The sequence below is a fragment of the Phacochoerus africanus genome, chromosome 1, assembly GCF_016906955.1.
Source record: "Phacochoerus africanus isolate WHEZ1 chromosome 1, ROS_Pafr_v1, whole genome shotgun sequence".
Lineage (NCBI taxonomy): Eukaryota > Metazoa > Chordata > Mammalia > Artiodactyla > Suidae > Phacochoerus > Phacochoerus africanus.
The window spans coordinates 139,975,874-139,990,655 of record NC_062544.1 but is presented as its reverse complement, the minus strand read 5'-3'; the positions used below and the strand labels follow the sequence as shown (position 1 = coordinate 139,990,655).

Below are 14,782 nucleotides of genomic sequence, written 5' to 3'. Positions count from 1 at the left end.
CAGTGTATTATTTCAAAATATGTGTGTGTGTATATATATATATATTTTTTTTTTTTTTTTTGGCTTTTTGCCATTTTTCTTGGGCCGCTCCCGCGACATATGGAGGTTCCCAGGCTAGAGGTCAAATCGGAGCTGTAGCCTCCGGCCTATGCCAGAGCCACAGCAACTTGGGATCCGAGCCACGTCTGCGACCTACACCACAGCTCACGGCAACGCCGGATCCGTAACCCGCTGAGCAAGGCCAGGGATAGAACCTGCAACCTCATGGTTCCTAGTCGGATTCGTTAACCACTGAGCCACCACGGGAACTCCTCAAAATATATTTAATTACTGATCTGTGTATAGTCGTTTCTGAGGCTCCCTTTCTTGCAACATAACCTTACACTTTTTTCATACTTCCTCTTATCTGGGCTTTAACAGAAATATGCTTTGCAAAACCACTTTTTGCCCACAGCGCACAAAGATGCTGTGACTGGCTACGGAGAAAGGAAAATCGATTATAAAATATGAGAATATAGCAGCTGAAATAGACCATACTTGCCATACACCTCTTCACCCACTGAAAGCAGATGGGCTCAAATCTTTAAAGAGCAAATGTAGGCCATAAGCTTTTTCTTAAAGTGACAAGAGTACTGTCACTATGTCTGGCACCTGATATATATTGTCAGATACCACCTTTATCTTACAGTTCCAAAGGAAATGTTTATTAAAATAACAGGTTCCCAGGCTTAGCAGGAAAAAAGAAAATCATTGTGATGGAGGAAAAAAGTATCAACAACAAACTAAAATCCAGCTTTCCTGAACAAGTCCTGAATGTAGGAATGACAGCCACCTGGGACACAGCTGATCTTCATATTTTATAAATGGTATTTTATGCAAATTTGTCAGTTATTTTCTTTGCAGGCAAACGTTTGTTCTGGAGATTAGATAAGCTGATACCTATCGTTACACAATCATTATATAAAATTAACCAAGTTATTTCAATTGCAAATATTAAGCATTTTTTTCTTCTTAGGATCAGTCTTAGTATTGCCCTATGCAAAAACAAAAAAACAAATTTAAAGTCTTAATTTTTTAAAAAAGCCTAGACAGACAGGAGAAGCCAACTGTACTTTTCTCAGTAGTAACTATTTGTAAAGAATTACAAGGTTCAGTGATACAAATCAGACTAAGAGGAGGTAGACTTTAGTGCCCGAAATATAATTTATTTCATAAAATAAGACATTTATTCTGAATAGATCCTCAAAGCTGGTTTTTTGGTTTGTTTTTTTGTTTTTGCTACATATTCAAATCTCTTAATTGTCACTAAGGAGGAGGCAAAAAAACTAAGCTTTCCAAACATTTTCTACTTTTTAGTGGCCAGTTCTCATCAATTTTACGTCTTCTTTATGTAACTTAAAAGTTCATCTTTTTCCATTTGGTAACCACTTTTCTTCCACTGTTCTCTCAACTGTTGTAAGAGAGCCCCAATTTCTTTTCCGGAAGAAATGCCCACTTTTCTGATGTCATGGCCACTTACAGGAAATGGAGGAATGGACCATTGCTGCATCTCCTTCAGAAGACAGTGCTCTCCTTGGTACTTGAGGAGCTCACATACACGAGCAGTTGCATCAGATTCTCTACACTAAGGGCCAAAATCAAACATTTAGTTTCACTAAACATTTATCACACTTGCTAGTGATCTTATCCTAAAATTTAAATAAATGCTTGATGTGAAATTTTTCACTTAAATGAATTTCATATAATACAGTGTGGGTCTTAGATTTCTACAGTTAGTAAAGATGGATTATATTCTAACCACACCTAGAATATACTTACATCTATGATAAAGTCTTGATAGGGTTTCAGTGGTTCTGAACTGTCTTTTGCTTTAATTAAATCCTTCCTGTTTTTAACTATAAATAAACCAAGATTCTTCTCTTCTTTTGAAATCTTCAACCTCAGATCCAATTTTGTGACATCATCCTGTACTCTGAATAATGAGGTTAAGAGAGTCATTGGCTTTGGTGAAAAACCTTCAACATTTTTACTGACTTTGTTAAATTCTTCTAAACTTGCATTGGCAGGTAATCCTGTAGAAACAAAAGCATTTTTCACTCATACTTAGAGTGGATAAACTTAATAAGAAAACACTCCTAAACTAAGCCAAACACTGGTTACATCTACAGAAAGGCCATCACTAGGACTCATTATTGGCCTAGTCTGACTGATGCTCCATCTAACAGGTGAACCAATGACATGCTGTTGCTGTCCTCCCACATCACTCTCAAAATCCCTTGTGAATATTAATTATAGATCCTACTGAACTATTTATTTGTACAAGTCAAGTCTTCTTCTAAGTGCTTAACATGTATTAACTAACTCACTGAAGCTCCCAGTCCTTCCATTAGATAGATGCTATTTTTTCATAACCGTTTTTTTAGATTTAGGAACTAGTAAGTAAGAAAATAACCCATGTCAACACAAAGCTGGTAAGTGGCAAAGCCTCATTCAAACCCAAGATGGACTAACTCCAGAGGTCACTTTGTATCACCATAACATGCTGTCTTTGAGCTGTGCATACCTGTGGAAAAAAAAAAAAACTGTCCTACTCCTGACCTCAAAGTTTACTTCTTTTAAAATACTCCGTTTTTCCTTTAAAAGCCATTTAAATAAACATTTTTCCTTATGAAATTGTAAACTAGATGTGTTTGACTGCCAATAATGCAAATATTTTATAAGTTGGTCTCACCTATGTAAGGAGCCACATCAAGATCATACATGAGGTGAATCAAATGATTTACGTGGTTACCAGTAAGAATTTTTTTCAGTTCCACCCAAATCCTCTCGCCTGATATTCCAGCCAAGCCTTTTGCATTTTCTGCAATTGCTTCCAAAGTCTCAGGATCATGGTCACCAGGTTTATCTACAATTTTCCCATAAAACCTACAAAACAAAATTCTCAGAGTGTACCATACCACCTCTACACTGGCATTTCACCAGAAAAATCTGCTTTTCATTTGTACTGGTACTATATCACACACATCATTTAGTGAGAAGCAACAGAGAAGTCATGAGGTCTAGGAGGGACCTTAAAAGTCATCTGGTCAGTTCACCTTTTTTTCCCCAGGTGAGAAAACCTGAGATCCAATAAAGTATAAGTAACCATACAGTCAGCAAGAACCAGAATCCGCTCCTCACTGCACTTTGAAATCACTGACTGAGATGCTTAGAATGGCCATCAATGTAGTCTCTAAACTGGTACTGGTAGTGGATGGATAAAACAGAGGAGTCTTGTAAGGACACTAAAACAAGATGGAAATGCCATCATGGAGTAGTCTTAATACCTCAATGGTTGTCTGTACACGTCAATACATTTTTTTTTAGGGCCACACTTGCAGCATGTGGAAGTTGCCAGGCTAAGGGTCAAATCTAAGCCATAACTGCCGGCCTACACCTGTGTGCCACAGCAACACAGGATCCAAACCACATCTGCTATCTATACTACAGCTCACAGCAACACTGGATCCCCAACCCACTGAGCAAGGCCAGGGATCAAACCAGCATCCTCATGGATACTAGTTGGATTTGTTTCCACTGTGCCATGATGGGAACTCCTCCTGTGTATACATCAATATTTTTAATGAAGAGTTTCAAAGAGAAGTACCTGCTGTGGCACAACAGGAATGGTATGCTGGGACACGGGTTCAATCCCAGCACGGCCCAGCACAGTGGGTTAAGGATCCAGCACTGCCACAGCCATGGCAAAGGTCACAACTGCAGCTCGGATCTGGTCGATGGCCCAGGAACTACATATGCCTCAGGGCAGCCCCCACCCCCCAAATAAAATAGTTTCAAATAAAACAACTCATGTTACAGACATGGGAAGGAGACTTCATGGAATCTCAAGATTGGAAGAATTAAAGTATACCTGTTCTTACCACTCATATCTTCAAAATTCAATTCATACTCAGAAATTGACTGCATTTCTATATACTAACAGTGAAAGATCAGAAAGAGAAATTAGGGAAACAACCCCATTTACCATCACATCAAAAAGAATAAAATACTTAGGAATAAACTTACCTAAAGAGACAAAAGACCTCAGGAGTTCCTGTTGTGGCTCAGTAGTTTAATAACCTGACTAGTTTCCATGAGGATGCAGGTTTGATCCCTGGCCCCACTCAGTGGGTTAAGGATCCAACATTGCCATGAGTTGTGGCACAGGATGCAGATGCAGCTCAGATCCCATGTTACTGTGGCTGTGGTATAGGCTAGCAGCTATAGCTCCCACTGGACCCCTAGCCTGGTAACCTCCATATGCTGCAGGTACAACCCTAAAAAAGAAAAAAAAAAAAGAGAGAGACAAAAGACCCATTCTCTGAAAACTGTTAAGACACTCATGAAAATACGGATGACACAAACAAATGGAAAGGCATCCCATGGTCTTGGGTTAGAAGAATCAATAGTGTCAAAATGACTATACTAACCAAAACAATCTACAGATTTAATGCAATCCCTATAAAATTACCAATGGCATTCTTCATCTAACTAGAACAAAATATTTCAAAATTTGTTTGGAAACACAAAAGACTCCAAAGAGCCAAGGAATACTAAGAAAGAAAAGTGCAGCTGGAAGAATCAGGGTTACTAACTTCAGACTATACTACAAAGCAAAAGTAATCAAAACAGTATGGTTCTGACACAAAAACAGAAATATATCAGTGGAACAGAAAAGAAAGCCCAGAAATAAACCCAAGTACCTATGGTCAGCTAATCTATGACAAAGGAGGCAAGAACATACAGTGGAAAAAAGACAATCTCTTCAATAAGTGGTGCTCGGAAAACTGGTCAGCTACATGTAAAAGAATGAAATCAGAACATTCTCTAACACCATACACAAAGATAAACCTACTGATTAAAGACTTAAATATAAGGCTGGATAACTCCTAGAGGAAAGCATAAGAGAATGCTCTTTAACATAAATCACAGCAATATCTTGGTTTGATGCACCTCCTAAAATAATGACAATAAAAACAAAAAATTAATGGGAAGTAGTTAAACTCAAAAGCTTTTGCACAGAAAGGAAACCACTAAAAAAAACAAAAAACCCACAGAATGGAAGAAAATCTTTGCAAATGATGCAACCAACAAGGGCTTAATCTCCAAAATATACAAACTACCACAACTCAACAACAAAACAAATAACCCAATCAAAAAATGGGCAGAAGATCTAATTAGACATCTCTCCAAAGGAAATATACAGTCAGCCATCAGGCACATAAGAAAATGCTCAAAATCACTAATTATTAGACAAATGTAAATCAAAACTACAATGAGGTGCCACCTAACACCAGTCAGAATGACCATTAATAAATCTACAAATGCTGGAAAGGGTGTGGAGAAAAAGGGAGACTCCTATACTGTTGGTGGGAATGTAAACTGGTATAACCACTATGGAAAACAGCATAGAGGTTCCTCAGAAAACTAAATATAGAACTACCACATGATCCAGCAATATCACTCCTGGGCATATATACAGACAAAACTACAATGCAAAAAGATACATGCAACCCTATGTTCATAGCAGCACTATTCACAATAGCCAAGACATGGAAGCAATCTAAATGTCCATCAATAGATGAATGGCTTAAGAAGATGTGGTACAGGGAGTTCCCAGTGTGGCACAGTGGAAACGAATCCAACTTGTATCCATGAGGATGTGGGTTCAATCCCTGCCCTCTCAGTGGGTTGGGGATCTTGTGTTACCATGAGCTACAGTATAGGTCACAGATGGGGTTTGGATCCCATGTTGCTAAGGCTGTGGCTGTGGCACAGGTCAGCAGCTATAGCTCCAATTCGACCTCTAGCCTGGGAACTTCCATATGCTGCAGGTGCCCTAGAAAAGATAGAAAGACCAAAAAAAAAAAAACATATGATATCACTTATATGTGGAATCTAAAATATGGCACGAATGAACCTATCTATAAAACAAACAGATGCATAGACATAGAGAAAAGACTTGTGGCTGGAAGGAAGTGGAATGAACGGGGAGTCTGGGTTAGAAGATGCAAACTACTACATTTAGAATGGATAAGCTATGAGGTCCTACTGTACAACACAGGGAACTATATACAATCTCTTGGAATAGATCATAATGGAAGACAGTATGAGAAAAAGCATGTATATATATTGTATGACTTGGGTCATTGTGCTGTACAGCAGAAAGTGGTACATTATTTAAATCACCTATACTTTAATTAAGAAAAAAATCAATTCACTAGTGACCTAAATTAAATGACTAAATGACTATGGCTATACCTTAGTCTGTGCCCTATTATTTTTAAGGAGAGATTGTTTGCTAACACTCAGTTCTAAAGGAACAGAAAAGACCTTTAAAGGAATAGAAAAAACCTTCAAAATCTGTCACAGAATGTTCTGAGAGATCCCAACCAATGAAAAATTATTAGTAGACATAAATTAACCAGTTACAATAGATTTTTAAAGGGCTAGAGTTCAGAATTTAAAAATCACTGCTACTCACAAAACCATCCAAATGCATTTCATACCTACCAAATTCACCTAACAGATATCCTGTGACCACCTAAGACTGTACACTGTATGAAGGCATATTTTCATTCATGATACTGTTCAAAGCACTAAGCACAGTCGCTGGCTTGTGCTAAGCACTCAAATACCTGTGTAATGAATGACTGGTGCAGAAAATAATCAAAAAGAAAAATGAACATTTTAAAAAGTGAAAGCTAAACTGTATAAAAGATCATCATAGAAAGAAGCAAATAAATGTTCTAGTGAATGAAAATAAGAAGTATCTAAGTATTATCTCACTCAAAAGTCACAGTATCCTGTCTCTTGAAAATAAATATTTGGGATGTCACCAGTGTGTACACAGCAAGCTGTTCATTTCATACAATGAGAACTGTGCTCTGAGAATAATATCAAAACTATATCATTAATGTAATGTATAAAAATTCTTACCTGAAATATCTTAAAATTCGAAGATAATCTTCCTGTATCCTCTGTTTAGCTTGTCCAACAAATCTAACTTTCTTATTTTTTAAATCTTCATAACCATTAAAGTAGTCAAATAAAGTACCATCAAAACCTATGCATTAGAAAAGAGGGGAGAAAAAACACTATTAGCAAATAACTGGAAAACAATGGCATATATACAATTTTATTCAGCCATAAAAAAGAATGAAAATCTTGCCATCTGTGAGAACATGGATGGATTTTGAGCATATTATGCTAAATGCAATAATTCAATGAGCCAAAGACAAATACCATATGACCTCATTTATATGCAGAATCTTGAAAAGAAAAAAAAAAATCACCTCATAGGTAGAACAGAAGGGTGGTTGCAGAGGCTAAAGCTGGGGAGTGGATGAAATGGATGAAGGTAAGTCAAAAGGTACCAATTCCTAGTTACAAAATAAAAGTTTTGGGAGGTAATGTACAGGATGGTGACTACAGTTACCATACTGTATTGCCTATCTGAGAGTTCGTAAGATAGTAGATCTTGAAAGTTTTCATCACAAGGGGAAAAACTTCTGTAACTATATATGGTGTCAGATATTAACTAGACTAACTAGGTCACTAGACTTACTAGACTTAGATCTACGGTGATCATTTCTCAATATACACAAACATTGAATCATTATACTGTATACTGAAAACTAACAATGTTGTATTTCAATTATACCTCAATTTAAAAAATTAAAAGAAATGGGAAAACTTAAGAAAATCAGCTAAAAACTATCACTAATATTAAAAATTAAGCAAAGTAAAGAGTTTAAAGTTGAAATATAGACATGAATAACATTCATCTGTATGCACTATCAAATGGATGATATAATGGAATAAAAGGGTGCATTTACAAAAGAAATTAAAAGACAATACACTCAATAAATTAAATAAGATATGTCAGTACAAGATGGGCAGAGCAAGTTCCCACTGTGGTGCAGTGGAAACAAATCCGACTAGAATCCATGAGAAGGCAGGTTCAATCTCTGGCCTCTCTCAGTGGGTCGGGGATCCAGTAATGCTGTGAGCTGCAGTGTAGGTCACAGACATGACTCAGATCCTGCCTTACTGTGGTTGTGGTGCAGGCTTGCAGCTATTGCTCCATTTCGACCCCTAGCCTGGGAACTTCCATATGGTTACATATGTGGCCCTAAAAAGCAAAAAAATAAATAAAGTAGGCAGAGTCAGGGAGACATCAAACAAGCTGATTTTCAAGTTAATAATGGAAAATAGCCAAAGTAATCCAGAAAAATAATAATAGTAAAAATCATCTGGAAAAATTAAGTAGTAAAAATAATAAGCCACAGGAAAAAATTTTATAGTCCCAAATTAGGGAGGACAGTTCAAAAAAATAATTACCAATAAAAGAAAACACACACAATACCAGAGCCTTCAAAGAAATTATTAATAAATCCAACTGTGTAAAACATCAAATCTGCCTGCATAGCAAAAAACACAATGCAGACTGGAAGATAAGTGATATGCTAGGAAAAACATATTTAAGTCAGTATCATAGAGACAAATGGCTCATTTTCATAATATACAAAAGGCTCTTAAATAAAAAGACTATATAAATAGAAAAATGAACTAAAAATATATACATAAAATATAAAAACACCTCTTTAAAAATGAAGATTTTCAACTTCAGTCATAACAGCAAATCCTGAGACACCATTTTTCAGATCGGCATCAGATTGGCAAGGATGCAAGTCTGATGATACCACCAGCAGAGGCGCAGTGAACCTGTTCAGGAGACTCCAACATGCAGCCTTTTCAACTCTGAATTTTGAACTGTATAAACCTAATATCCATTCAAAACATTTTCTACCACTACATGCTCTCTCTTATGTTGAGCAAAATGAAAAAAACTAACAAAACAGTTTTAATATAAGACACATAAAAGTGCAGGTATGAATAAAGTGATCCATTCATCCCAGTTATCCTGGGACGTTCCTGATTTTAAAACTGAAAATCACAAGTCTCAGGAATATCTCAGTTCCTGCAAACTGAGACAGATGGTCACCTCGGGGGCCTAAGAAGAAAAAAGAGAAACAGCAAAGACCAGGTGTCATTCAACCACCCAAGTGGGGAAACTTCACCTTCACCTCACAACATCACAGGAAGGAGGCACTGCCGCTACCCACTTATCTATCATCTGAATTCTCTTGAACTTGAATGTTCTTTGATTATCCCCAATGCAACAATACCGGTAAGCTCAGGCTCAACACTTGCCAAACTTAGGTTTATATGGCATTTTGACACATATAGCCAATTTATCAGGCTCCAGATTCAAGAAGAAGTAATAGGAAATGAAAACAAGTTGTTTAAAAAACGATTACCAAGTAGAAAATAAATGTAGTCTATCTGCCTCTGTTACTTCTCTTAGTGAAGAGACTCTTACTCCCTGGGGAACATAGAAATAATACAATATTTGCCAGTAAAGAAAAGATCAAAATTTGGAGGAAAAAAAAAAAAGTGTGAAAAAAGGGAAAATAAAGATTTGAGAAGAAAAGTAATCATCACACCCCAGAACTAGGAATGCATCAACTGATAAGGTTTGACAAAAGTCTGGAGAGGAAGACGGGCTACAAGTAAGGATTAGTATGTATCAGTATGTACTTTGTTTTGCTCTGAATATCATCTTTAAAAGATGATGAATAAAAATCAGAAATAAAGTTGAGTTGCTGAGCATGATGTAGTGATTAAGGACATGACCTCTGGAGCCAGGCTGCTTAAACTGGAATCCTAATTCTGCAATTTACCAGATGCAGGACTTTGAGCAAATTATTGTAGGTTAAACACCAGAAGAAGGCTGTTGGGAAAATTATATTTATATGATGTGCTTAGAACAGCACCTGGCACATTTGAAGCATTCAGCAAAAGTTAGAAAACAGTAGTGCCAATAAGAATAGCTTTTATTTTTATAAACTCATATATTGAAAAAGATTATTTCTTTTAGTTAAGTCTGCTTATGAGAACATGAGAAGCTACTTAGAAGAGTTTTATACATTATACTAGTTGGAGCAGTTTACTCTAAGTTAAGAATGATGTAAGAAGAAATTAACCCCTGAGTTTGACCCCAAAATGGAGAGAAAACATGTCTCCAACTGGGCCCTCTTTGGTCATAAATCACTGGGTTTCAAAACCGAGGCTCAAATCAGGGCTCTCTGTGTCCTGAGCTCAGATACTTTAAATCTCTGAGTCTGTTTCTTTATCTGTCAGTACCTACTTTAATAATACCTGCTTTATGGAGTTCTTCTGAGGATGAAATGAGTGGGCAGTGATGTTCCTCACACCCAGCAGGTGCTCCAGAGATGTGACCTGGCAATAATGTGATTAGCAAGAAATCCCACCAGGCCTACAGCCCCCTTCTCCATCCCAGAAAGCGGATCCCACTGCTTCATCCTCACTGTGACCGTGCCACAAACCAGGTGAGGAAAAGTGGATGCCTCATCACTCTTCTCTAACCCAAAGACTTAGACCTGAAGAGCTTGTCTAAAATTTAAAGTACAAAAAATAATGCTTTGTGCACCAAAACACAGACCTCATTCACATCTGCTCCCATTATGACTCTCCTTGCTTTCATGAACAGAATGTTAAGCTAAGAGGAAAGGTTCCCTCTCACACACCAACGACTCTGATTATGGATGATCCTTGAAATGCAGCACTATGGAAGAATGTGAAGTGTGCTCGGCACACAGAGCAGTAAGCGACTAAGATGAAGAAATCACTCACCAAGCGTGCCACAGGCACCAGCAGAGAGCCAAGGGTGGAATATCATGCTTGAAAGCCAGAGGAAAAAGAGGGGCACAGCGTGTGTGTCTATGTGCACCTTTCTCACCGGAAATGGAACATTTTCAGATGCGATTAAGAAGTTAAGAGAGGGGAGTTCCCATCGTGGCTCAGTAGTTAACGAACATGACTAGCAACTATGAGGTTGTGGGTTCTATCCCTGGCCTCACTCAGTGGGTTAAGGATCCAGCATTGCTGTGAGCTGTGGTGTAGGTCACAGACGCAGCTCAGATCCCATGTTGCTGTGGCTGTGGTGTAGGCCAGCAGATAAAGCTCTGATTCGACCCCTAGCCTAGGAACCTCCATATGCCGTGGGTACAGCCTCAAAAGACAAAAGACAAAAAAAAAAAGTTAACAGTGACTGAATGTGTTCATATGCCAGGCACTGCTCCAAGGGTCCAGTTACTAACTCCTCCTTACAACAACCCTGTGAAGGAAACTGCTCTCAACTTCCTTTTACAGCTGTAGCAGGATGGAGTCAGATGAATCCAGGTATCTTGGCTCCAGAGTCATCTCTTAACCACATGGCTGTCTCTTAGGAGAAACTAGTGCAACCCCACAAATTGGAGAACATTTCAAGAATGCAGGCTTCACCTGAAAAGAAAGCATTTCGATTGAATGAATTAAAACATCATTTTATCTCCACATATTACCTAAAAACATAGAATTTATAGTTAGATCTCTGCGCTCAGCGTCTTTCTGCCAGTCAGTTGTGAATTCAACCTCAGCGTGTCTTCCATCGGTGGCAACATCAACCCGTAGTGTAGTAATTTCAAAATTTTCTTCATGAAGCTGGAAGTAAATGTTTTTTTAAAAAATTAGTTTCTAGTATCACTGGATGGATTGACAAAAACACATGCATCCCAACAAGTTTATCTTCTTTTTAAAGTTAACCAGTCCTCATATACCTTGAAACAGAAAGCTACCACAGTATTCAAAGAAAAATCCAATATTTTTAAGAAATAATAAACCCATCTTAATTAAAAAAGATGTGTCTGACATACAAAAATGGTAACTCTGACAAATGATGTGACAGAAACGAAGAGAGCCCTTAAAGCAATATATTCTAGTTCTTCAATTTCAAACCAGGCTACTTTCTGAAATACTTTTAATAGCTCCAGTTTGCAAAGAGCTGAAGATCAACATATAGAGTACACACCATTGAGCAAAGGATTGACAGAAGAAGAAATACAGGTAACACATCCTACAGCTCCTTTACTAGGGACCATCAATGAAGTAAAACAAAGTGCCACAGATATCTTGGGAGGAGAGAGGACCTCCAGCTGGAAGCTGAGTAGCTTCATGTTGGAGCAACAGGTGAGTTGAGCCTTGAAAAATAAATAAGATCTGTACATGCAGAGGTGGGAAGAACATTTCAAAGAAAGAGAAAATGTGACCAAAGGCACAGCTGAAGAGAAAGAGGGACACATATGTAAGAGAAGATAGACCAGTCAAAAAGCACACTGCCATCGAGGGGGTAGACAGAGAGGGGGTATACAGCAAAGGGTTGACATGCTAAGCAGGAGTTTGGAATCTCTTCATTAGGAATTGAAAGCCACTTATGATCTGTAAAAGTCTGTCTAGAATTCCTCTCAATCTCACACATATTCTTTTCTATGAACTAGTTCTCACTATAGAATTCCAGAACTCAGGAATGTGAGGCACAAGTTATTCAAAGAAAGGGTAAAAGATGAAGACTGTTGAAAAGCACTGTAAGAAACAATGAGACCCCCCCAGAGTGGTTCCCTTACCCAAGCGGAGAACCAGAGATGAACTCACCAGAAAGGCTGACCTAAGAATAATTAGAACTTGGGACACCAAAAACAGAAGATCGTGGGAGTAAAGCATCACAATGAAAATAAGATTAAGTGAAGAAAACCCAATAGGACCCCCCACCCCTTTCCCTGCATGGTTTCCAAAATGTTCATTACCAGGCTTACTCTACCTGGATAATGCTGGAGGATTTCTCTGACGACGACTCATGAAAAGTCCTGCTGATATGGACTTGGTGATCCCCTGTTAGACACTGCCCACACAGAACTACAGCAAAGCTCTCAAGTCCTCCTGCACACACTAGAAGATCACCCCACCACAAAGAGAGAAACAAAAAAGACCCACACTGAAGAAAAGCCAACAGCAAAGACAGAAAAAGCTCAGAGGAAATAAACACGCTGTCAAAAAAACTCTAATTGATACCCTAAGGGAAATAAGACATTGCATCTGAAATAAGAACAGGAAGCTTTCAAAAGAAACATTCTATGAAAGACTTCTTGAAAATTTAAAAGACAGCCAAAGTTGCAAACACAATAGAAAAACTGGATGATTGAGTTAAGGCAGTCTCACAGAAAATAAAATGAAACAAATGAGAATATATAAATAAAAGACAAAGATAAACCAGGAGTTCAGTCCCTATGGTCCGACATCCAACTCACAGGGGTTTCCAAAGGAGAAGGCATTTAACAAAAGGGATAAAATCATGAGAGGAATACAAGAGGGCCCACTAAGTCCCCCTCACAAAAAATGAAAAGATAAATCTGAGCGAAGGTACATCATTTTGAAATTAAAAACACCACACATAAAGCGATCAGAAAGTCTTCCAAGAGGGGGGAAGAAAAAAACAGGTCTCACTGAAAGAAGAAATCTGAATTAGCTCAGACTTCTCAGCAACAGGACTGGAAGGGAGAAAAACAAAGGCTTTCTACTGTTGCCTAAAAATGATCCTCAGCCTTGACTTTAGCCAACCACACTATCAGATCAGGGTGAAGGTAATAAAGTAGTATTTTCTTACGTGTAAGACTCTCTCAGGTTACTGAAATAAGGGCATAAACCAAGGCAGAAGACCACACGGGAGCAAGAACCAGGAGGTCTAATTAGGACAAGGCCAGGGCAACTCACAGGATCCCTGCAGGGAAATCCCAGTGTGAGTGGGTAGCTGGCCTAGAACATTGGATGGGAGAGGACAGAATGCACCAAGTGGAATGGATGACATAAGAGGGACTGAATGATGTGGTGAAGGCCACTGGGAGGAGGTGTCTGGTTCTGACACAGAGCACAGGCAGAATGGGTGACATGCAGAGAGCTGTGTCCAAGTAACACATTGCTAAAGGCAGGGAAACCCAAAGCATGGAACACAAGCAATGCAGTGGAAACAGTGCACAATCCAGGTGTCAAGAGTACCTATGAACTTATTTAACCAAAAGTGATGACCTAAATGTGCTGAGAATGACAGAAGGAGCATCTTACATGCTGCTTGTTGAGCAGGGTTGTGGTAAGATGGCTAAGCTGCCTTCCCTGTAGGAAGTGAATGAGTAGTAACATCTTAAGGCTGGAAATTAAACACAAATGAAATACTAAAGCATAGAAAGGCCTTTTTTTAGAAATGTAGAGGGAAAAGTTGAAGTACTATAAAAATTAGTTGAAAGGTAGTTGAAAGGGGCTGCAACAAAGAAAGGCACAGCATTTAATAGGGGGCAGAGGAGACTTTCCAAAAGGCTTTTTTTCTATTTGCTTTAAAAGACTAGAAATAATCTATAAAATTTTTTTAAATGACCACAAAAGGCAATGCGGTTCCTATCAAACTTTCACTCACCCTGGCAGTAATCGTTCCGTGCTTTTCTCCTTTATTGTTAATCATACGGATGCCAACCGACTGGAAGAGCTCCTTCATCTGCACGGGGGTGGCAGTGGTGGCAAAATCCACATCCTGAGGCTTTACTCCACTTAATAAATCCCTCACTGCTCCTCCTGCTATTCGCAGTTCATGATTTTCTTTGATAAATAATTCTGTGAGGAAAAAGATTATTTTTTATTTTAGGGTGTTTCTTTTAAGAATTCAAGAAGTACGGGTTTTTCCATCTACCAGGGACAGCAGAGATTACTGAACTGAGCCTTTTCATATGAAAATTAGAAGAACAAAGCCCACAGCAATGAAGTGGCCTGCCCCCAAGAGAGTATCTCTAACAACCTG

The 14,782-nt window shown here is 38.3% G+C and overlaps 1 protein-coding gene across 4 annotated transcripts in view; it reads right to left on the bottom strand.

The window, feature by feature from the left end:
- Positions 1–309: 309 nt before the first annotated feature.
- The window catches only part of TRNT1 (tRNA nucleotidyl transferase 1), a 56,458-nt gene continuing 41,985 nt past the window's right edge, over positions 310–14,782 (bottom strand). For all 4 annotated transcript variants that reach the window (XM_047779393.1, XM_047779374.1, XM_047779362.1 and 1 more), the window contains exons 3-8: positions 14,405–14,598; positions 11,469–11,607; positions 6,979–7,105; positions 2,732–2,925; positions 1,819–2,072; positions 310–1,624 (exon numbers count right to left, since the gene is read on the bottom strand). In XM_047779393.1, coding sequence (XP_047635349.1) covers positions 1,376–1,624; positions 1,819–2,072; positions 2,732–2,925; positions 6,979–7,105; positions 11,469–11,607; positions 14,405–14,598 — 1,157 coding nt within the window. In that variant the 3' untranslated portion in view covers positions 310–1,375. The remainder of the gene's footprint in view (positions 1,625–1,818; positions 2,073–2,731; positions 2,926–6,978; positions 7,106–11,468; positions 11,608–14,404; positions 14,599–14,782) is intronic.